The sequence below is a fragment of the Drosophila willistoni genome, assembly GCF_018902025.1.
Source record: "Drosophila willistoni isolate 14030-0811.24 chromosome 2L unlocalized genomic scaffold, UCI_dwil_1.1 Seg196, whole genome shotgun sequence".
In the NCBI taxonomy this organism is placed as follows: domain Eukaryota; kingdom Metazoa; phylum Arthropoda; class Insecta; order Diptera; family Drosophilidae; genus Drosophila; species Drosophila willistoni.
Genome location: NW_025814048.1, coordinates 323,367 through 348,712, shown reverse-complemented (window position 1 = coordinate 348,712; position 25,346 = coordinate 323,367). Strand labels below are relative to the sequence as shown.

Sequence of the window (25,346 nt, the reverse complement as noted above, 5' to 3'; positions counted from 1 at the left end):
CCAACTTGTTGTTGTTTACACAAAATATTCGATAAAGTTTTTCTCATGTTTTTTCCTTCCTAACCTAATCCCCACTCTAGGACCGAAACTTCTAGGACCAAACACACTTTTACTTTCTTAACCAAAAGGCGGCCTAACTCTTGATTCAAACGAAACGTAACTTCAAACATGAACAAACTCTTCGAAAATGTACTGAGTTTCATTCTCTCTTAAAACATAATTTCGAATTTCTTTGCAACTCTACGAAAAAACATATTCAGCTATGGTTCGTAATAGTAGAGTTCTGCAAAATAATATAATTTGAGTAAATTTTTAGTAGAGTAACACGAAGGACTCTGCGCAGTTGCGAGAAAACTACACGAAGTCGATGTACTAAAACGAAATTTATTGAGATAGGTTCTCAAGGATAGACGAAACACTGACGAGATATTTGTGCTGAGAACGAACATATCGAAAAAAGTTCAAAAATTCGGAAAAACAAATAATTTAAGCCAAAGAAAAATTCAAAATTATATCATTTTACAAAAATCTCTGCGAATTATAAGAATTTCGTTTATTAAAGTTGTATAAGTCCTCACTTAGCCGAGACACGGACAACCAAGTTGTAAGTTGCAAACTCGGACAAGCAACTTCTGGGGCAGTTTTGACTGTGGTGGTTGGAGGCGTGACTTTTCGAAGGTTTGTGTCTCGGTTAAGTGAGAACTTATACAAAACTTTATATGAAGTCAAACATGGCAAATTGTTGATTGTCTGAGTCTGGCTTCGGGTTGATACTCTTCAGATACTATATTCAGTCTTTAACGGTCCGCCGAGGCGCATTGACGTAGTCGCGTACGAATATTTAGTCCAAACGAATTGAAATCGAAACGTAAAACAAGAAAAAAGGCGCATCTGAATATCAAAATACATGCAACTCGATCAACAGTTTGTCAAACAAAAAAAAGAATTATATATATCTAACGATATTTTAGTGGGTGATTTTGTGTGTGGTCTATGTTTATGTGTATGTGTGTGTGTTTAGTGCATATATCAAGATGTGCGAGTCAATAATTAAACAGTATAACTATCTGTAATTAATTTTAAAATAATAATAATAACTTGAAATTATAAAAGACGGAAAAAGAAGTAACAAACCAAAATCAACTAAAACCAACACTGAGACGCGAGAGGCGAGCAACAAAATGCAATTGTGGATAACTTTGACATTTGTCTGGCTTTTGGGTAAGTTTTAAGGTTTTTTTTTTATTGAATTTTTATAATTTTTACATGTGCACACACAGATAACCACAGACAGTAAAAATAAAAAGTATCTCATAGATGCTTCTGACCGCTGTGCAAAAGTTCATGACATTTTAACAGCAAAAGCCACCAACTACATAAAAAAATAAAAAAAAGAAATAGACAAAAATGAAGATGAGTTCCCGTCTAGTAGTTAGTTATCTCTGCCATATGAATAGTGGCTTAGCTTCGGCGTCGGTGTCTCGTTTTGGCCAACTACTGCTGTTGACTGCTTTTGGCTGCTGGTTTTTCTCGCTCTTTTTGGTTTTCTGTGCTGCTGCTGCTACTTGCTGTTGACATTTAAACACTTGTTTTTCTCTGCTCTGCGGTTTTTACTTCGCAATAAATAAATAGTCAACCAAAAAGAAAAAACAGCAACGAATAGCGAAAATTGTTTTTGCCACAGTGTCCCAAGTGTTGCTTTAATGCCTCACCTACATCTGCTGCAAACTTCAGCCCCACTTCCTCCACTCCCTTGCACTCTAGTTTGCTTCTTTAAATGCAAAAGTTTATCGTAAACATTTTTGTTTTTTTTTTTACTTTTGTTTTTTTTCTTTATTTTCTTTTTAATGTTTATTTGATTTATGCGACATAATTCGGGGCGAACTCTTGTGGCACACATAATTTAATTTTTACCATCTTTTACGCTTGCCTCAGATGCTCGATGCTCGGACTGACGCAAAACAGTTTCCGAGTATTGTTTACCGTGTACTTTCGTTGTCTGAATCTGAGTCTGCGTAGTTTTTCAATTAATTTTGTGTTTTTTGTCTTTTGTTTTATTGTTTGCCTGCTAATTGGAAAAAGGAAATTAAGGCATTTGCATTTTCGATACAATTTTTCTTGCTGTATTCTATTTTTGATTTATTTATGAGACGTGTGTTAATTTTGTTTCATTATAACGGTCAATCGGCCGTTAGTTAACACTATATATGTCGATTTTATTTTGATTCAACATGACGAATTTATTAGTGGGCATTGAAAATCTTTTTTGATTATAATCATTGTGTGAATTGTCTTAAAGCAATGCGGCGCTGAATTTATATTGATAAAAATATGGACAACAGTTCTAATATGGATAAGAGGCAGGTCTAAAAAGAAATTATGACGACGGGAAGTTTGAAGGTTTGTCTTTCTCCCCGTTTAATGCATTCAATAAAACCTGTGTTGCAATGCAATTCCTTTTAATTCAATAGGTTACATGTGAATTTTAGTTGAACGCAACGCTATTCCCAAGAATACGAATACGAAGCTAAACGCTTTTTGGCATTTATTTTCGTAGAAAGCAAAGACAATTTTCATTGTCCTAATGATTTTTTGGACTCTTTTTCGCCTTAAAATTTAAAAATTGCAAAACCTTAAGCGAAAAACATCTCCTTCTGGATATGGATATGACCAAGCAATAACAAAAGATTAAAAAAGTATCTTTTTTATATTTTTTAACTTTTAAATGCAAACAAAAATTATAAAAATTTTTATTATCTTTCAATAAACTTTCTTTATCAACCACAAGTCATTTGCAATGTCTATAGGGCTTTGATTTACAAGAATTACAAGATTAATTTTGAAGTTATTTTGGTTGAATTGAAAATCATTTGTAATTATTTGCCTTCCCAATTCATGTATTGTTATAAGTTTATTATTTCATTTCACAAATAAGTTCTGTATGTATACGTTTATGCCCATTTGGGCCACAGTTCTGTTGAATTTTGTCGACAATTAAATATTTATTATACAAATGAAATGAGATTTCGTGGAATTTCATCCTGGCATTAGCTCATGTCAAACTCCAACTCCATCTTCAATACCAATTCCAATTCGAATGCCAATTCCAGCACTTCAGTCAAGTCAAGTTAATTCAAGTAAATTTAATTCTGAAAAGGATGGCTGGTTGGCTGACTGGCTGTCTGGCTACCCTCTAGCTAGCAGGTTAGCAACCATCATTACCACAATTTGGCGCACGCTCAGAAGCAGCTGCTTTTGCCATCATCATCATCTTGGACGCGGACTACACAGTTTCCCTTCTCTCTCTGTCTTCTCGCCACATTTGCACGCGTTCAGGAATTAATTCAAGTCAAGCTGCAAAGGGCAAATAAACAAGCCCGAAAAAATGAAGAGAATAAAAACCGCCAAGAAAAACACCTGCCCCAAAATGTACGATGAGCGAGTGCCATGTGTAGCAAATAGCTCTAACCAACCTAGAAAAAAATTATGATTATTACTCTATATTTTTCTCTCTGTACACATTTCCTCATGTGTGCCTTTTTGGGTTGTTTGGGTTTTTTGTTTGCTGCTGGTTTCCTCCAGCAGAAAATTGAGGATGCGGTTAAATGGAATTTGTGAAATCTCTTTTGTTGTCCATTTCTTAAGCAAAATCCCGTCGTCTACCAAATGTAGGTTTATCATACCCAGATTTACGTAGGCAAATTGAATTAAAAATTCCCCCCAATTCTCCTCGTTCAGTACAGTGTGGATTTGCAGTGCATTGAACTCAGAAGGCTTGGACTAATCGCTTGGCCAACTACTTACTAGTCAAGTGAACCAGTACGAGAGCCAACTAAAAGCCACTTGCTCTGATTAAGTAAAGCAAAAAATGAATTACATACTCGTTGTATGACGAACAGGTTATGGGGTTGGGCTTTAGAATCAACACAAAAGTGCGAATGAAGTACCATAGTTAGCCCACATATGAGTCTAGCTTTTAATTTTTTTGTAGTTTGCTCAGATTGAGAGCAGAACACGAAAAAAGGAGATGAAAAAACATACTGACTGACCGCAATTCCCTATACTAACAACAGCAACAAAATGGCAGTTTAAGCAAAAATGTGCCACTTGGATGTGATCCAAGATTATATACCTACATCTATATGAGAGGTGCATATCTTGAAAACGGATTGGGAAATTTTGCAAATTTCATAATATTCCATTTCTGCATTCAAATTATGGGAGAAATAATAAAATAATAAGTCAACAAAATGGGCTGGCATTCGGATGTACATGAGGCGTACGTGAGGCGATTTTGAATGTCTGATCGGGGATTCTTTGCAAATACAATCCTGTAGTATAATTGTATATTTAGAGTTTTGACTTGAACTGCGGTCGTTAACTTAGTTGGTCCATACCGTGTTAGCTTCATGGAACAAAACAATTGAAAGTTTATTAGAGTTTCTATTAACTTTCAGTAGAAATATTTGAGCTAAATTAAGAAGAATAACATTTATTGCTGCTACTTACTCTGTGTGCTTAATATTTTTTACAAAAGTTTGACTATAACAGTTATATTTTTACTTTTTTTCTTTTTAAATATAGAATAAGTTGGGCAATATTTTGAGTTTTGAAATTGTGTAGGCTTTTGTATAAATAATTTCTGTTTTGGAAGTAATTCAATAACTTTAATCTCTAAAGTTAATATCCAAAATAAACTATGAGAACTTTTGTCATTTCTTTAGCCACCGTTAACCGTTTCTCCTTCGCATTTTTTCTTTTGGGGGCTATCTTTAATCATGCCAATGCTGATCCCAATCCCAAATCCAAACAATCTTGTCACCGAGCAAGCCAAGCATTTAATGTTCGCCTTGGGCACGCTTAATAAATTCACAATAAAACGCATTTGACTCACGCGAAACAAGAAGCTCCTCCTACCCACTCCTCATAGCTCCCTTTCGAACGCTTGGCCGCCAAATTGCCGCATTACCAAGTCTCTTTGTGTGTATTTGCTGGTGTGTAATTCTCTCTGTGTGTGTGTGTATGTTGTTTGCCAGGCACTGATTGAATTATAAAATTTGCACTGAACAAATGTGGCCTGCAAATGCTAACAGAGATTCGGGAGCCATTCTCCTACAGCCCCTCTTGCTCCCCTTGTTCCTTCGATCATTCCGTTAGGGGGGCCAGTCAACGTTAAACTAATCAACTAATTTGCTATGAACTTTGCGGTCTCCGCACAAATTAGAAGCCAGAGCAGAGACTCAGTAACATTTCCCATTTTCAGGCCCAGTTCGAAAGGCATTAACATTAATTATTTTCTGCTTCATGAGCATTTTAGATGATTAAGCTGTTGACCAGAGTGCCATAGAGAGAGACAGATAGATAAGGAGAGATAGAGAGAGAGAGAGAGGCAGAGAGAGAGCGGGAAGTACATGGTTTGGGGGGCCTTTTCATCTTTAATTAATTAATAAAGAAAACACACAAAAAATTATTATTGCCCTCTTGCCTGAACTTTGGAAAGAATTTGTCGATTCACTTAAATATTTCAAACAGAGCAAACTCTACTACACAAAAATTTGAAGCAAAACCGCAGAGAATATACCAAAAAAATTGGCTTTCGCTTTCGTATTTTGCGTTTTTTTTTTGTATAATCAATAAATACAATAAATTTCAAAACAAAAACTAAATGGCCAAATTAGTGTTTAGTTTTCCTTTTTTCGGCCAAAATAAATGACAATATTTAGGGAGACAGAGAGAACTGTTTTTGATGATATTATGACTTGGTTGGTCCGGTTTTACCGGTTTACGATAGGGTTATATATATACATTTATACATTTAATTATATACATACACATATATCTATTTTTTATTTGTTTGTCAACCCACAAAAAATTAAAATCTAAAGACAACAAACACAGAAAAAAAAAATATTAAATAAAATACAACAATGCGTGGGTTAAGCCTAGGTCCAACACCCACACGTACACACACACATTCATACACATTTATAAGGGAGAAAGAGACAACCAAAAATGGAATATGTAGAAAAAAATTGACAAATTTTATTAGTCATAAATTCAAAAGCATAAAAATCATAGAGAACACCTAGGTGGAAAAAGCAGAAGAGATGGAAAACTGACTGGGGCCACAATATTTTCGCTTGGCTCGGCAAAAGTCTATGAAAATAAATTAGCCAGTGCGTTGAAGGAAAAGTTGTGCCAAAAACGGGGAAGCGCCCTAAAATATGCAACAAAATAACAAAATGGCAAAAAATATTATTTAGTGGGTCTCGTAAAAGTTTTTCTTAGCCAAAGAGAAAGAGGGGGAAGTAAGTTGGGTGAGTGATAGAAAGTAAGAGCTAAAGTTTTTATACCCCATAAGACGTCGTTTAAAAGAGGTCATAGGCAAGAAGGAAGCACTTGGAAACCTATGAAAAATCCATACCTTTACTTTTTATACCCAGTTTTTTAACCTTCACTGTTTTCTCTTACATTCCATTAACGATTAGCTCTATATAAGCATTTTCCAATGGCTTTTTTGTTATTATCCCAATCAACTCCTTAAGTGATTAGTAATATCCTTTATAAGCCCAAGTCCTATTTATAACTAGCTCTAACTATATTAAAGTCTGCAAAAATATATTCTAAAGCACAAAATAATTTAAATAAATATTCAACAAACTTCTGAAGAGCATCTCATATTCGTGATGACTTGGACGTTGGAAAAAGAAAAAATTAATATTTCGTTTATATACATATATATTATTTTGTTGCATGGGCCAAGTTTAATGTGTTAAGTTGAGAAGATTTTGGGCACACTTTGGGAATAGGGGACAAAAGCTGGTGCCAACTACCGCCTTTCTTTTGTGTGTGTGAGTTAAGTGTCGGCGGCTCTCCAAGGGATATTTGAATAAAAAATCATTTCGTTTTTCTTTCTTTTTTTTTAAATAAAGGTAGTAAAAAATGGTTCAAGCAATAGACTCATAAAGAAATCAAAGCAGGAGGCAAAACCAGTTCCACAGACTAACTAAGACACAAGCAAAGCGCAATCGACAGCAACAGCAGCAGCAGCAGCAGCCTACGTGCTTTTGGTACGAAAAAATACGGGTTTATGAATGGCCACCATATGAATGGTTTACAGAGACCCCAAGCCTCCACCACCCTTCACCATCAAACCGCCCCTCCCCCTTCCACACGCACACACACACACACAAGATATCAAAACGACGACGTGGGCTTAAACTGAATTTAAATTTAGCTGGGCAATATCTCTCAGAGTCGGAATCGTAGTCAGTCTCTGGCCAGGGCAGGCAAGGCACGCACCTGGCTTTAACTCTTTTTTTTCTTTCGTCTTTTGCTGCCTTTTGCCTTTAGACTCTCCCCCCCTTCTTTCTGTCTTTCTACAAATGGCTTAGTTTAATACCAAGTTGGATTGGCCGACAATCGACGAGAGAGTTGTGCAAATGCACTTGTCGCTAATGCAATGGCAAATGCCAATGTATGTACGTCTATAGTTATATCGATCTATGCATATATACATATATATCTGTATATGTATGTGACAGCTGAATAATTACAATGTCTGGCATGTCTTAGATCGATTTGAGTTTGTTTGTCTCGCCGAAAGGTCAAACAACATATTTTTTAAGACCAGAGCCAAACTTGATTGATAGCATTACGAAGAAAATATCATAAATATTTTAGAACTTTGTTTCGTAAGATCAACGGAAAGGCCTTTAAAATGTTATAGTAGGTGGCTATGGTCGGCCAGTTAAAGTTTTCGGTCGAAGTGAAGGTCTTAGTTATGTGTTTTAGTAGATAGAGTCCGATTTAGACACTTCAATATTATTGAGTCTACTGGGAGAATGATTCAGGATTTTCAAATGCTTTTAATTGTTTAGCAATTTGTATGAATAAATGAATATACTTAAGCGCAAAGATCTATGTCATTGGTTCACAATCAACAATTTAAAAATTTGAGAACAATTAAAGATAGTTTGAATACGTCCAAACTTGATTTACCCAGTCATAGCTTAACACATAGTTTAACCAAAAACCAAAAAACCATACTTTTATTGTCGTTTGCTGATTAAGGCACTCCAATTATAAAAAAAAAAAAAAATATATCGATCACACCGTAAAAGTTTCAAATTGATTCGAAAAAAATAATATTCTTTTTTTTTTATCATTGCAAATATTTAAGCGAAAATATTGATGATAATAAATTCATATTCTCTCTTCCATATGCAAATTGATTTAATATACATAATCGATTGTATTTTATCTGGTTTTTCTTTCATTCATTTGGGGTACATATGTATGTATATTTTTAAAAATATGGTGTTTTAAATTTTTATTATTTTTACAGCCATGTACCCGCACACACTTGGCAAAAGATGTTAGTGTGCCATTCATCTATTGCCTACTCGAATTTGTCTGTTTTATTTTTTTGGGTTTTTGTTTAATTTTTATTTATGCATGCAGCTTAAAATGTTTTGTATTTTGTGTTTTGAATTATCTATCTATTTATAAATATCTCAAGGATATCGCTTATTATGCTGTTTTGGAAACAATTCCGTGTGAACTAATGCGGGTCTCAGATTCAGGTATACTCTGAGTTTTTTGTTTAATGGGCAATTTTAATGGACATTAAAACCACATTTTATTTTGCACTTTTGCTTAATAATGAGTAGTTTTAATTTGACTTTTTTCAGTTTGTTGTTCGTAGGTAACGTAAGGTGGCCAGCAGCTAAAAGAACTAAAAAGTCAGTCAAGCGCGTCACAGCCAGAAATTCAAGTTATCTTGTCGACTCGCTCAAGCATAACATTTGACTCCCCAAATGAAAAGCGACAGAAAAAAAACCGAAACTCCACTCAAAAGTTAGATAATCAAGAAATAGATACAAAGATACAGATGGAAAGACAGACAGTTAGATAGATATAACGAATGCAAGAGACAGAAACTGAAACTGAGAAGACTGAGGGAGAGACACACTACACAGAGCCAGATTAATGGCTTCAAGCTGATTAGTTTGAGGCCAAAGACAAAAGGCAAAGTCGTAATTAGGCAAAAGACCAAGCTAGGCCAGGCCAAGTCAAGCCAAGTTGTTTTTGTTATTGTAGTTGTTGTCGTCGCAGTTTAGTCAGAACTTGTAAATTATAGACAATGCTCTTCATCTTCTTGTGTGTATGTATGTGCGAGTGTGAGTAAAATATGCCCAGCAACCAAATTCATATCCAAATCCATTTGTTCATTTGTCAAAATTAACACAAGCCAAACATCAAAAACAACAACACGAAAATACACCCAAAAGGTATAATGTGGATAATCTCCCAGCTAGTCAGTCAGTTGTTGGCCAAGAGACATTCGTATACATACATACATATAACATGAGATTGAGCTGATCCAAAGGTTTTTTTTCATATGGCAAAAATATTCAGTTATTTAATTAGGAATGAAGATATATTTTAAGTGCAAAGTATTAACTATTAGCAAACAAAGGACTATAATTTACTCTTATAATTTATAATGTATTTTATTAATGAAACTACGAGTTACCGATTTTTTGATATGTATGTATTTGTTGAAATATATTTAGTTTTCTTAGGTTTTCTTATGATATAAGATATTAAAGGCGCTACCATAGAAAAGAACCATCTTACTAATTTGTAAGAAAAAACGTTTAAAAACGAAAAAAATTTCTTAAATTTTTTAATTCATTTCAGTTTAGTTTAATTTTAATTTTTTTTCTATTATGATGGCTAGATTGATGTATTGACGTTTAGACACTGCAATGAGTCAATCAATTAGCCTAGATTAAGTCTGATTTTGTGTTGTGTGTTTTGTTTGGATTTGACACTTCTGAGTAGGTGCTGGATGATGTCGTATATTTCTTTCTTACCAGTTCATCCATCATCAGACTATTGTAACCAATGTAAAAAGTTCGATACACAAATTCTTCATGAAATTTAGACAATTTTTTTACAGACAGAGAAACAATTTTCGCATTGTCGCGTTCTTTAGTTTTCTTTTTGTTAACTTATTATTAATTCAATTTTAAAGTCTACTTGAGGTTTTTTGTTGTTGTTTTTATGTTTTTTTGGAGGGGCTTAGTTTAATTGTGGCACAACAACAACAACAATCAACTGACTTGCAACAGTCAGAAACCGGCTTAGGCGCGTCTCACACTTGTTTATATGTACCTATGTACATATGGGTTTATATATATAAATTCCCATGCACATGTACATATGGCCATCCATCATTATGAAAATGTCTGTCAGAGTGTGTGTTAGCCACTGCTGCACCTGCTCGCATTTTGTGTGCCGCGTTCGGGAAGCCTGAGAAGAAGTGGCAAGTGGTGCTGAAGTGGAAGAGTGGTTTTGTGGTAGCAGCAGGTCTCCGCCTTCATTGATATTTTTCTCAAACTGAAACTTCAACAACTTTCGCATGCGCAAAGTTGTCGGACAACATATGCTCAACATAGCTCTCAGCCTCAGATCCAGATATCCAGCTGGGGTCTCCAAACTTCTGCTTTTTTTTAGCTCTTTCTTTTTTTCTTTTTGCACTGTGATTCTGCTGTTTCTTGTTGTTTTTTTTGTTTTGTTGCCCGGTTTGTTGTGAGCCCAGCGTAAGTTAATATGACTTGTATCACGATGATTGCTTCCTGTGTACCCAAGAGGGGAGAAGACATTGAAGACGAAACGCTGCTTCGTTTAGTAGGCGCTGACACAAGGCTTCACCAGCTTTTGGTTTGATGGTTGACTTTTTGCCTCATCGTTGTCGCCGTCGATTTTTTATGAATGAATGAAAAATCGGTGCTGTTGCTGCCGCTACTGCTTTTTTTTCCTCTCTGCTGCGGAAGTTATAAATTAATTGAGTAAATATCGATTCACTCTGCTCTGCCATGCCTGTTAATTGGCAGCACTTGAAAATCAACATCAACTTTGCCTTTTTTTCCGCCATTTGCATAGCTAAATTGGCAATCGAGTTAGGATATATAGAACTCTCTTCCTCTGCCCCTCTGCATCACAGTCATAGCTGGTGCTGCTCGTCAATGTCTCGAGATTAACGACCATAGATATCTTTCGCATATTCAATTGCTCATCGAGTAAGTCAGTACTTAAGGAGAGGCAAAAGAGCTTTGATAATTTACTGAAAGTACTTCTAATGAATTTTTATGTTTTCGCTCATGTCGGGGTGGTGTTGCGTTCCATATACTATATAAATACATATATATATATTATTATCTGTCTGAGTTTTGCCGTTGCCTTTAATGGCTGCTTCCGCTTTTTTGGGGTTCAGTTTCAGGTTTTTGGGTTTGGGTTTCTGGGCAAGTAAAACGCGAGTTTTTATGACCATCTTCTACGACGTAGTCGTGGTAGTTGCTGTTGGTTAATGGCATATGCCATAGAGTACTAAACTTAATTAATTGCTATATGGTATTTGGGAGTTATTTTTGCCATTATTTACTCGTTCTTGAAAACTAGAGAATAGTTAACTATTTTTTTGGGATTTTTTTGTTAGCTTAGCTAAGAAAGCATTAAAAACAAAGTGTAAAATTTATGACCAGTTTATGAAAGAGAGTTTTATAGTGCCTCTTTGATAGGGTTGTCAGGTGTTCAGTTTGTCTGGCCTGATCGAATAACTATTAAATTGTAGAAACCGTTATTTTTTACTCTAGCCCAGTTACCTCCCTGTGGGCAAGAAGAAGACTCTAATAACAGTTTTCAGCAGTTGGAAAGAAGTTCTTCTTTGCCTTCGTTCTCTAGTACTGTCTTCTAGAGTCTTTAATTCCGTTTCTTCTTTCATCTTCGCACGTTACATATCTTTAACCCAATAATTTTCGTTTTTTTTTTTTTTTGCTTTTTTGTTATCTTTCTGACATCTGTGAAAGCGTCATGCATAATTGCATGCATATATCAGATGCAAACACCTAACCTGTATGCTACAGATGCATACAGATATATATGTATGTGGATAAATATATATGTAACTGTGTGTTGTTGGTTATGGGCGCAGTTGCAGTTGCAACTTGTTTGCTGTTGCTGTCGTTGACGCCACCTATGTAACTGTCAACTTTCTTTTTTTCTCTTCAACATAATTACAGACTGTGTTGGGTGTGTGTGTGTATGTGTATGTATCTTTCACTTACATGCAATTAGCATAAAAAATATCAACAACACGGTTTCGCATTTTATATAACGTTACAAATTATGCATCATTGAAACTGCCAAGCGAGCTGCTGCAACGCGCCAAACTGCAATGACGTTGAATAATGACCGAAAATGCAATGCCACCGACAACACTGCCTTCTCCTCCTTTCCCTGCCAGCAGCGTCACAGCCATTCTTCCAAGTGGCAGTGGCAGCCACCGCCACCGCAGCTTCAACTTCAGCTGTGACTATGTACATTCAGAGTCACAGAGACATGAGACGAGACATGTAGGAGGAGCAGCCGACAGCAACAGCAGCAGCAACTAGGTGCCATTGACACCTTCCAGCACAAACATCCTCCAGGCCCCAACCCACCCACAACTGACTGGAATTAAATACAACTGAAAAGCAAAGAAAGTATTATCTTGGCATGATCCTATAAAACGGTGCCTTTTGCTTTTCAATCAGATCGCAATCGTTTTTATCCAAGTTGACTAAAATCTTATATGTTATTGGATTCGTTGGAGTTTATAACCATAAGCCTAATATTTATTTGCAAATGCAGTTCATCACATTGAGTCGAAAATGTAACATTGCAAAGGAGTCTGTCTTTGTATCTGAATTAGTCTTGGCAAGCAGGGCTACAGTTAGTTGTGTCAGTAGTCGGGATCCTTTGAAAGGAATTGGTTGCCTTATTATAAATAAATTTATGGGGTATTTTTTTTTACTCCTACAATACCTTTAACCTTTGCTTAAGTAGAAGTTTTCACCTATAGCTAAACAGTTTCCATTTCATTGCGTCATTTTTAAAACCATTCAAGTATTAGATAATGTTTTATAAAATTAAATTGTTATTTAAATGTTTTGTCGATAAGGACACATTTATCGATATTTTACTTTAAATAATTCCCTTGCTTCCATTTACATAAGCGTATACTTTCATTAATCAATTGTCAAATTTTACTTTCTATATGTATATAATTGCAACTAGTAATGGTTTTTTTTTTTTTGAGCCCCGTGGATGCATTTTGCTTGGCCACAATCCCTACCTGATCATTGATTTAGACTCTAAACTTTAGAGAATGCCATGATGCGCACAAAACCAAGCATAAAATTGTAATATCAATTTCACATTGGCTCATCTCTAGCAATTCACATCCGTGACATGGGCCGCTGACATTGGTACGAATAAACATATATGTACGTAGGCCAGTCAGCCCCAACTCCACCCCTCCCTTCATGAATTCACCACGCATGAATAGGCGCACCTCTATGGGCTTCTTTACCCCCTCCTACCCTATCATACGCTGAAAGCGCATCACATTCGCTCCAGCATTCACACATATTCACAGTCGTATTCGCATTCGAGTTTTCACTCACTTGACGCGCAAAGTGCTGCAAAAACATAAAACAGCAAAATATGTTTGTAGTATATGTATACCAGAAGAAAAACAAATGGCAAAAAAGACAAACAAAATGAAAGCGCAATAGGAAATAAACCTAAAAGAAGTACAGTGCGGGCGGGGGAAAAGGCAACAGAGAGAGAGAAAAAAAACGAGAAAAAATTGGTTCAATTTAGCACAAAGACAACATGGGCATGGGCCTATTGAAGGCTTTCTGCCAACGACAACTCGTTAGCACAAATTTGCTTTAGGTGTAACGCTGGGTGGGGCTTGAGAGAGATGAGCAGGCGTGTGGTAAGAGGGCGTTTGTGTTAGTGGGGAGTGTCAACGCCTTCTAAATGGCCATGGCAAAAAAAGTCCAACCAAAGCCAAAAAAACAGCAAAAAATCCAAACATTCTGTCCACAATAGAACCAAAAAAAATTTTAGTCGCATTCCCACAGCAACAACCAAACAGGAAAAGTCACTCCATTTTCATGACTTTGTTGTTTTTGGTTCTATTTCTTATTATTTTCATCCTCGTTTCTTTTGTTTGTTATATTTTGGCAAATTTTCATAAACTGCTATTTATTTTTATTGCAAAAAAACCAAGTTGCTGGCTATTTCTGCCACCATCTTTTTGTTTTTTTTTTGTGTTGGTTATCGTTAATTTTTTTCGCTTTTTGTTTTGTGATTATCTTTGGACGGAAGTGAATTTGCAAAAAAAAAAAGGGAAAAGAAAATGCTATGCGCTTTTCCTCGCAGACACATACAGAGAAATAGAAATGTTTGTAAGTAAAACAAAAAAACATTTCAGACAGAAAAGACTCTGGAAGTAAAACTTTGAGGTAGTAAAAAAAGTTAAAGAAAAACAAGAGGAGGATTCAACAGGGGAATGCTCAAGGGGGTTAAATATGCACAACATGGAAGCGCATTTTTATTTACATAAAAACAAATGACCAGCATTTTGTTTGTGTTACCAAGTCTAAGTCGCAGTCGGAGACAGAGCCGGTTAAGAGAGATGGAGCCAGACCAAGAGTCAGAGCTGGAAAAGAGTGAGATGTGCACAAATGAGAGAAAAGCCAACGAGCCAGCCAGGGGTTGTAATTATGCGGCATTTATTTATATATTTTTTTGTTCTTAATATAGATGGTGGCCAAGGGAAATTTTAGTAGGGAGTCTATTAAGAAGAAGGCAGACGACGAATATAGGAATCCGACTGGGAAACAATTGAACACATGAGATGGCACAAAAATATTATATAGGGATAACTCAGAAAGTTAAGAAATGTGTCTAGACAATGTACAGTTGTTTAATCTTAATATGCTGCTTCATAAACACGATTTATATTCCATTTATGAATGTTTTTAAATATTGGTTCAGGAAAATTCGTAACTTTAAAGGAAAAAAGATTCTTTGTCTAGGGTATCACTTTTAATACCTAAATGGTAGTCCACGTTTATTAAACGAACTGAAAAAGCAATTTTAATTAAAGTGTCAGACTTAAGTACAATCTTGTTTGCTTACCTTGAAATATTTTCCAGAATTTGTCGGACTTCCTCAACTTCCTCAAAATATTAAAATCGGTTAAAATTGCAAGGGATTTTATTATTTATTGAATACCAATTTATTTATTTGTAAATAAGTAAATTTTTTATAATACTTTCTTATAAACTGATAGTATAGTGAATTATCTTCAAGTAAAAGTGAAGACTTGAATTACTGAAACAAAAGACTTTTTATTGTCGAAAGACAATGTATATACCAGCTATAAGAAGTGTAGCGCGACGCAACACTAGAGCTTTCCCCTTACCCGCATTCAAAAGATGAATAATACAGTCTAAAAAGAATTGTCAAAGTTCTTAATGTTTCTCTCGTTGAAATCGATATATGAGACGACATAGTTGCACGATTTACTTGAAATTCGATAAGCAATTCGTTACTCATGAGATTATCATCGCAGAGCATCAACAAGATTGCTTTTTAGCTAGCTTATGTTACACATCTCTTGTCATCCATGGTAATGCCAACATACTTGAGTACTAAAGATAGAAATGGCAGAATCCTGTTAGCCATAATTTCTCTTACTACACTCAAGATGATAAGCCCAAGGCCCCACACCACTCGACACAGAGAAAGGGAACGGCTTATATGTTTGTGGAGGAGAGAAATAATTGTCATGGTTAAAAAACATTTAAAACAATTTTTCGTCCCTCAAACACTTAGCTCGCCCTCTGACAACAACAAAGCCCCTTTAATCAATATAATAAAAGACATTTGTTCAGTTAACAAACCGAAAAAACAACAACTGAGAGATAAAAATGGGCGCAAAAAAATGTTTTTAATTAAATTTATAACGCAAAGCCGCAAAACCCAGTCAAGAGATTTATGTGCCCGTTAATTTTGTCAAAGCGAGTAAATGCTGTAAGCAAGTGAGTGTGAGTATCCTGGCTGGAGCTTTTTGCTGCTCCATGTCCTGCCAGTCAAAAAACGGGGGGGAAAAATGCCAAAAACCAAAGCAAAAACAAGAAAAACAAAAACAAAAAGCAAAGTAAAGCCAAAAAAAAAACCTCACCGGATTTCCTGTGATATGCCACAATATTTTCCATTAACGCATTGAAGTTACCAACAACCAGAGAGAAGAGAAGAAGAGAGAGAGACAGAAAAACAGACAGAGACGGAGAGAACTAAACTGGTCTTGATAAGAAAGGAAGAAAAAACCAAAAACGTTAAGGCAGAGGAGAAAAAAAGGCACTAAAACAACGTAAGAGTAGAAAGGAAGATTGTGCGTTTGGTCCAGCAGATCCCAGGTCCAGGCCACTTCAGAATCTGCTTTTATCTACCCCTCTCTGTCTCTCTCTCTCTCTCTCTCTCTCTCTCTCTCTCTCTCTCTCTCTCTCTCTCTCTCTCTGTCTATGTAGGCCTCTGCGGGGCGACAGTTGCGCCTGGCTTTGTATGAGTTAATGACTTGTAGATAGTTTAACTTACAAAGCAACAGAGGAACTGTGACTCGAGCAAGCAATTGGAAGGCAGGCAGTCAGGCAGGGGCAAAAAAGGAGTCGATTCCAAGGGGTAGGGGTTGTGAGATGCGTTTGACCATTAGTGCGACATCCGGCGTTGCGCTTCGCTTGCTATTGCCACACGAACATACAGTATAGTAAACTCAACAATAGTGAAGAATATGTGCTGTGTATCTGTGGCAGCTGCTAGAGATGACAGCGTGTCAAGAAATACTTCAATGCGTCACATTTTATGTATATTATATATCAATGTGTAGAAAAGGATGTCAGTATAATTAAAAATATAGTTCTTTTTTTAAAAATTTATAAGTGAAAATAATCAACAAACACTCTTAGGGATTAATCTCTGTTATAGCTGGAATGACTCGAAACACTCATGGGCTTCATTTATGAAGTTAGTGGATTATGTGTCTAGATTTCGACCTCCTTGAAATGTTTCAATCCTTGCGTTTAAGTCGTATTCGTTTTAAATTCGTCATATTATTTTTTAGCGATATGCAATTTTGAAGCAACCTTCATGACGCAATGCAAACAATATTGACTTCAAATCAACTTTATTTTCGTTTTGCATTTCCTGACTTTTTGACTTCCTGACGCCTGTAAGTTGCAGTGGCAGTTGCAATTGCAGTTGGAGTCGGAGTAAAGTGGATCGATTTACATTTTAAAGGCAAAGTTTTTGTCACTCACGAGTTTTGTACACAATCGCAACAACTTTACTCATGTCTTTTGTTTCCTACCCCTAAAAAAAGAGACCAAAAACTATTAGTAGGCTTTTGTGACTTGAGCTGAGAGAGAAACTACTACACACACTTAACTTGTGGCTAAAAAGGAATAGGATCACGAGGGGTAACGTCATCATCATCGTCGTCATCGTCATGCACATCCACATGGACATCGAAGAACGTTTTGCGGTTAAGCTGTTAGTTTTAGTTTGCGTACAATTTGTGGGACCAAGTTGACAATTACTGCCCCTTACACACACTATACATACATCTGCTGTTGGCTAGCAGCAGGTCTTGACCATGGCTTGGAACGAAAAGACCCATGAATGAAATGAAATGAAATGGTAACCGGTTTTAGGCCATTGCAGGCTCTCATCTTTCATTTACTTTGCACTTCACTTTACAATTTTGTTTTTTTTTTTTCTTGTGTCGTCGTCGTCGTTGTCATGTCGTGTTTGTGTGTTGTCTTTTTTCATTGCTTCCTACACTGTCACACTTCAAGGATTTCTTTGTGTTGTGTGGAGGCTCATCCTGTGTGTTTGTATGCCTCCTGCTTTCTGCATATGTGTGACAATTACCCGCTGCTTATTGTCTTTCTTGAAAACAGAAGGCCAAGCCAAGGGTTACTTCCCCCCACCCAGTTCATTTTCCCCTTCCTTTCCCTCTCTTTCTCATAGTAATGACACTAAATGAGTTGTATGCAATGCTGTCGTCCGGGTCGGGCAAGCAAAAAAAAAACCTGTCAAGTTGTGCAGTTATTCTTGTAGTCTTCGTCTCGTTTTTTTTTCTTTTTGGTTAATTGCCGCAGGAAATGTTCTGCCAGTGCAGAGTTGGTCAACTGTCTCTCAATTGTCTCCCAGACTTTGTGCTTGTGTTTGTGTGTGTGTGAGTTAATTGCTTGAACTTTGGCCCAAGCGAAAATGCATGTCACATGCAAATCGACAAAAAATGAGCTGACTTGTGGGTGGCCTCACTTAGTCACTCACTTCCCTCATTCTCACCCCTTGTCCACATTCATTTCCGTTGTGACTAAATCATAGAAGACCACTGAAAATGTTTTTGGTCGTTGTCATCTACTTCTTCTACGACAAATAATCAATTAATCCATTGATGAAGTCCACGACAAAAAATGTTTATTTCTTCAAGTTCCCAAAGACCAAAAGACTCACGCAGTGATCTAACAGACTGTCATTTGCACAGTGGCTAGAGAACCAGTTGTATGTATGTGTAAAATTTGTTTGGCAACTAATTAAACTTGTTTTTCGTATTTTGCAGTTGAGCTAAATTTATGGCTGATAAATGAGAATTTATTTAAGAAGCTGGTTGCAAAACTCTGTAGATTAATTGTTAATCTATTGACAGGAGTCTTTAGTTGTGTGAACGATTTATAGAAATTTTTACTAAATTGACAAGTTTTGATTAATTGTTGCTTAGATTTGTTTTGTCAACAGTTTTTCATGTGGATTTGTGACAATGTGCTTGTGCGTCTTGTTTTCTATTACCTATGTAGATTGCCCTAATGTTGATTAGGTCGGCGCAGATAGACACATACGGGCACAAAGAGTCATTCGGAAGAGTGGGCTGTTCAATTTGATATCGAAACGTGGCCAGGGCTATTTTTTTCTTCTTTAAGACATTTTAATGCTAATGAGCCGCAAGCTGTAGACCTACTTTCGTCTTAGGTGTGGGTTGTTTGAACGGAAAGACAGAGAGATGGAGGAGAGACAAGACCATCTATATATCCATGTCTCAATGCCTGGCTTGACACATGTGTGAGCTCACACAAGGAGAGGAAGAAAACGTTGTACCAAATTAGTGCGATGTGACTGAGCTACGTCGTCGAGGCTTTACGCTTAAGTAATGTGTATTTTATGTGTGTTTCTGGTGTGTGTTTGTGTGTGTGGGCTGTAAAAACTGGGTGAACTCTCTGAGTCTGACAGGTCGATGTGATGTCGATTTGGTTGCCAATTGAACTGTATTCTCTGTGTTCTGTACGTTCGGGGTTCCCATGTGCCGTGTATGCACTTGGCAACTACGTGAGCAAATGTCGAACGTGCCGATTAACCAAGCAAATTTCCCTACTCACTCTCTCTCTCTTTCGTTTTCCTTTTTCCAGTTGCCGCCATCAGCTGCAGCAATGCCAGGGTAGAGGCTCAGGCTCAGGCACCGCCATCGGCATCGGCATCGACAGCGACAGCGACTGCAACTACTGCGACTAGTCTACCCGCTGTGCAAAAGTTTCGCATTACCCCACACGATCTGCAAATACTTGAGGGTACGGACACTCTATTACGTTGTGAGGTTGCCTCGCGTTCGGGTAAGGTACAATGGACTAAAGATGGTTTTGCATTGGGATTCTCGGCGGTTATACCCGGATTTCCACGCTATTCCGTGCTTGTGGATGCTAAGCATGGCATTTACAACCTTCAAATCAAGAATGCCACTCTTGAGGATGATGCTGAGTATCAATGTCAGGTGGGTCCTGCAGCTGGTAATCCAGCCATCAGAGCAAACGCCAAATTGAGTATAGTGGCCGCTCCCAGCACCATTATGATTGAGGGCTATGCACGTAATGCCAAAGTAGAGGTGGTAGAGAAACAGAATCTAACTCTGAAATGCATAGCAGAAAATGCCAATCCGGCAGCGGAAATAGTCTGGTATCAGGGCGATGTGCCAGTTGATATAGGTAAGTACCTTAAAACTGTATAGTGAGTGGTGAGATTAACCGAATGCCATTTTCGACTATCAGTGCCCTTGGTGTCGATCAATCAAACGGCGGCCAAAAGATTCACCACAAGTTCGATATTGCATTTACAACCACATTCAGAGGATGACTACAGGGAATATTCGTGTGAGGCACGTCATAAGGCTTTGCCACCAGATGTGCCCATGCGGGCACAAGTTCAACTCTCTGTCCTATGTAAGTTAAGACAAATGTCTTCATGACTAGGTTTGTTTCTTATTCGTCATCGTATCTTATTTCGTAGACCCACCTGGTCCACCATTTTTTGAGGGTTACAGTCAGGGTGAAACTGTGCGCCGTGGCCAACAAATGGCTATCGCTTGCCGCAGTCGTGGTGGCAATCCACCAGCTCAGTTGATTTGGTATCGCAATGGTGTGGCCATTAATTCACCGCAACGCACTTCGGGCCGTCTATCGGAGAATGTATATAAATTTACCGCCTCATCGGAGGATAATGGTGCCAATTTGGTTTGTGAAGCGAAAAATTTGCTTTCGACTACGCCCTTGAGAGCCGAACTCAATTTAACAGTGTTATGTAAGTTCCCAAAGAGAAGATGTCCTTCTGATCCCTCTCTGAACAAACAATCCTACATTCAACAGATGCCCCCAAAGATGTATACCTGAGTGGTGCCACTCAGGCTAAAGTTGGAGATTCTGTGCAACTGAGTTGTGTTACTGCCCCATCGAATCCTGCTGCCAGTATAACCTGGACATTGAATGGTCGTCCCTTTAACAATAGCAGCTATAAGACTACATCCAGCACAGATGGTGGATGGGTCAGTAGTTCCAATATATCATTTAGCATCGATACCCAGAGTCGCACCTTTTTAGCTGTTTGTCATGCGCTCAATAAAGAGTTGACACAAAATGTCATAGGATCCCATACAGTTAATGTTCTATGTAAGTAAAGAAAAGAATATGGAAAGCATTTGTCAAGGAAGTAACCTACCTCTGTCTCTCTGTGGCTAGATCCTCCCTCACCACCTTTGGTGACTGGTTATAATGATGGAGATATTCTAGTCTCTGGCTCCATACTTAAACTTCAATGTAGCTCAGCGGGTGGCAATCCTCCACCTTCCCTGCAGTGGTATAAAAATGACAAACGCTTGAATGCCGCCTCGAAAGTGTTGGATAATAAGATCATTTCAGAATTATCACTACTGATTAATGCCTCTGACAACAATGCGATATACAAGTGTGAAGTACAGAATGCCGCCATTGATATACCACTATTTGCCACCAAAACTTTGGGAGTTCATTGTAAGTAGCCTCCCTCAAGTAAACCAGGAATCCTCCAATAAGCTTCCCTCGTCTTATAGTCCCCCCAGAAACGGTAAAAATCAGTGTGCTCCCACGTAATCTGGTGCCTGGCTTACGAGCCAAACTTATCTGTGACTCTAGCTCCAGCAATCCGCCAGCTAAAATCAGTTGGTGGAAGGATGGCATTCCCGTGGAAGGTGTCAATTTGGCCAACAAACCAGGTCTCTGGGGTGGTTCGGTATCTACACTGGAAATGTCTGTGAATATAACTCAAGATCTTGATGGCATTGTCTACACTTGCCAGAGTCATAATGAAGTCTTGCAACGCAGCGTCCATGAGACCATCAGCTTAGACATTCTCTGTAAGTCGATACCAGGAGTGGAGTGTCCCGGTGTGGAGTGTAATTTTCCTCCTCCTTTTTTTATTTTTGCCTTTTAGATCCACCCAAATTTGAGGCAAGTCAGTCAACCAGTTTTATGGGCATTGAGGGTTCTCCTTTGCAAGTGGAACTTGTGGCCAACGGCAATCCCATGATAATAACCTATACCTGGACTAAAGATGGTTTACCCATCAGCAAAGATCCGCTTAGTGGTCAGCGTTTGATTTCGGATGGTTCTAGACTTAATATCAGTAAACTCAACCGCAATGATGCTGGAGTCTATTTGTGTGAAGCTAGTAACAGTCAGGGCAGTGCATTGATAGAGATTCAAATAATGGTTGAATGTAAGTAAAGGGAGAGATTTCTTTCCTCGCAAGAAATTGTGCTTAAGTGTGTGCACTTATTTTGCAGATGCTCCAACCATTACGTCAGTTAGTGAAGGACAAAGCTTCATGGCTGGTGAACAGGCCGTTTTGGCCTGTCATATTCAGGCGCGACCTTTAGAGGCTTCTTATGTCAGATGGTCCAGGGAGGGCTATGATCTCGCCTCGCGTACTGTAGCGAGTTTTGAGAATGGAACTGCCTATCTGCAGATTGAAAATGTGCAACGTAGTGATATTGGTAATTTCACTTGCATCGTAGATAATCATCGAGGAGCCGTTGCTGCTCACAATGTCCTTCTGGTGGTGCAAAGTGAGTTGAGAAAAATGATACCTCCTTGGTTTGAGCTAAATTTGGAATATTCTTTGTTCCAGCTGCTCCTGAAATTGAGCATTCACCGAGTTTCACACGTTTTGCTGCTCGTCCTGGCGTGCGTGCCCAGCTTATATGCCGCGCCTTGGCTTCACCGCAACCGAGTTTCATTTGGCGACGTCATGGCAAGGATCTGAAGATGCAACGTAGACAGAAATTCAAGAGTATAGAACGACAGGTAGATGCCCTGATCTATGAGTCTGCCCTACTGATTGAGAATACTGCTGCCGATGACTATGGCCATTATGAGTGTGTGGTGCGTAATAATCTGGGACAAGCTAGTGCCACTTTAGAATTCAGTAAGCCGACACGTCCGGATGTTCCCCTTCAGCTGAGAGTGGGCAATGTGAGTGATACGGGTGTGGAGTTAATGTGGATTCCCGGTTTCGATGGCGGCATGCAGGTTTACTATCGCCTACGGTTCCGTCAACATGGCGATGGTGATAAATATAAGTATGTTGATGCCAAGCCAGGACATCAGAATATGACTTTGGATGGCCTTAAACCGGGTGCCACCTATTATTTCTCTGTGATGGCTGCCAATGAGGCAGGTGGCAGTAAATTTATACCCGACATCAAATTAACTATGGGCAAAGGATCGCAACCTCACTCAGCGGAGTATACAGAGAAGGATGAATTGCCCAATGTAATGATAATTGGCATTACCTCGGCTGCCATGGTCCTGCTAGTACTTAATGCCGCTCTGGTGGCTTGGTTTGTCATCAGACGTCAGAATAAGTCCCAAGGTGAAACCGAACCCAGCAACGATGATGTCTACTCCAAGGATGACAATCAATCTGTTTATAAGGTAAGCATACATTAAGCTGTCATCAACTAACATTTAACTCATTCTCATTTTAATTCTAATCTAATCAGCTACCCATCACTGCATTGCAGGCGGATGTCCAAAAGAAGACAGCCGCCTCCACATATCTTGTGGAGAATGTTGACATCATACAATCGACTGCGTATCCACCTAAATATCAAGAGAGTTCCATGTGTACACCTCCCTATCCGTTATGTAATCCTGACTTTACTCGCACTCTACCCAATCCGAAGCGTCATAGTCAGCGTAATAGTGCCACAGGCTTAATTGAGGGCATGCCAATGCGTTCAAAAGATGATCATATGTTGATCTCGAATGGTCTCTATATACCATCACCATCGCCTGCCTCATCTTTGGTAATCAAAGGCAGTTACATATCCTCGCCATCGCCAGCGCCCCCAGCTGATGGTTCTTATTTCAATATGAGTGACAAATACATGTCCTATCCGCCGGTGGTAAGTTAAAAAACAGAATTTATTTCAAACAAAAAGCTATTAGATTTTCCGGATTTAAAGAGAACTTCCACTTAAAAAGTTAGAAATGAAGCCCGTAGAAGGGCAGGAAATAAAAATATCAACTTGTCAGGAAAATGATGGAAAACTAAGCGAACCTTTTTGGTAGATCTTTCCTTACCCATAACCATCAAAATGGAAAAACGTTTTATCTAAGAACAGCCTACAATATAAGCATTGGAAACAACGAAGATATTGATCAAAATCACTGTTTTCGACCGATCGTTCCTATAGGAGCTATATGATAAGTCACTCGATCTTGATCATATTTGGCACAGTCGCTTATCGGTGTAATAAACCCACCAATATTTAATTTCAATATTCGAGAATAGCTCAGAAAATATCGATGTAATTGAGAAAACTCTCTGTTCGTGACTTTGTCGTTTTTATGGGAGCGTTTTTATTTAAGCTCTGTATATCTTACGGTATAGGAGGAGTTTGCGCTGATCCACACGGACGGACATGGCTATTTGTAATACTTATATGTATACCTTTACTTTATACAATTATACAAATATAATGAGAGTATGTAATTATCAGCATAAGGACTTAGTAACTAGGGTAACGAAATGGCAATAACCAGCAGAAGTATAAAATAACTAAAACAAGCCAAGATAATTTTTAAGGTATTTTACCTTCAAACTTGCGTTAAAGAATAAAAAAATTATTTTTAAAAGTTTTCCTAAATTTTTTGACTCTGAGTTATTAGTTTGACATACACCTTTCAAGAAAAATCATCATCAGCAGCCTATAATGACATATATCTAATAACCCATCGTTATCTTGTCTCCCCTCTTTTCCCTCTCTTCCTATCACTCTTTTGCAGACTTACTAGGCCGTCAACCGTGCAACAACATTTGCGTTCTTCAAAGACAAACCACAGCAGGAAAAAAACAGCAGCCAAAATAAAAAAAGAAAAAACTCAACATGAAAAACAAACCAATCCCAGCTAGACTGATTGACACACATCACACATCACCACACCACAAACAGAAATGAATATTGAATTAGACTTTTCGTGATTTTTCAGAGTGTTTCTTCACGTTTGGTTGCTGACTCTTTTTTCTTCTTGTAGGTTTGTCTGTTGGTTTTTTTATGTTTTTTATTATAATTATTATGTATATGACGTTGATTATTATTGGGAGCGCAAATGGATAAAACATGTTGAATGTTTTTTGAGAAAAAACATTTGCATGCGATGGATAGATAGCTGGGTGGATGGATAGATGGATGGCAGGCATAAAGGCGCTCGAAGGCTGTGATAAGTACCTGTACCCCTGAAAGAAAAAAGCTCTGTGTCATTTTTAAAGAAGTAGATATCAACCTACTCTCAACACGCAAAGCCTAACGTCGTCAATGGCTAAAAAAAGAGTAAATCCCAAAAACCGGCTTAAACATCAATCATGGCATTTTTGATTTTGTTTATACCTAAAAAGGGGCCACAGGTACATTAAAAAATAATAGAAAAAAAAAACAAAGAAAAAAACCCTCTTTCTATGTAGTAGTAAACTTATATATGTATTAATAAATATGAATGCTGACATTAAGCTCCTCCCAAATCTCAAAATTTAACAACCACAAACAGGCAACCAAACACAAAATAGCACACTCAAAA

At 37.7% G+C, this 25,346-nt stretch overlaps 1 protein-coding gene across 2 annotated transcripts; it reads left to right on the top strand.

Moving 5' to 3' along the window:
* The first annotated feature begins 811 nt into the window (after positions 1-811).
* Positions 812-24,617, top strand: LOC6639743 (nephrin). Of its 2 annotated transcripts, none has more exons than XM_023181860.2 (12): positions 812-1,221; positions 19,374-19,943; positions 20,007-20,177; positions 20,245-20,535; positions 20,601-20,900; positions 20,970-21,260; positions 21,320-21,622; positions 21,700-21,984; positions 22,052-22,333; positions 22,396-23,201; positions 23,291-23,674; positions 24,558-24,617. In XM_023181860.2, exons 1-12 carry the CDS (start codon positions 1,182-1,184, stop codon positions 24,564-24,566), a joined length of 3,732 nt encoding a protein of 1,243 aa, XP_023037628.1. In that variant the 5' UTR covers positions 812-1,181; the 3' UTR covers positions 24,567-24,617. The 2 variants fall into 2 exon arrangements, with proteins under 2 accessions (XP_023037628.1, XP_046865966.1); XM_047010010.1 differs by having other exon boundaries at positions 23,270-23,674.
* Positions 24,618-25,346: the final 729 nt, after the last annotated feature.

Bases quoted from the DNA above. Each gene is read 5' to 3' on its own strand.
- LOC6639743 (XM_047010010.1), top strand. From the start codon at position 1,182: ATGCAATTGTGGATAACTTTGACATTTGTCTGGCTTTTGG. The intron at 1,222-19,373 runs GTAAGTTTTAAG...TCCTTTTTCCAG, and splicing joins GACATTTGTCTGGCTTTTGG to TTGCCGCCATCAGCTGCAGC. The intron at 20,178-20,244 runs GTAAGTTAAGAC...CTTATTTCGTAG, and splicing joins AGTTCAACTCTCTGTCCTAT to ACCCACCTGGTCCACCATTT.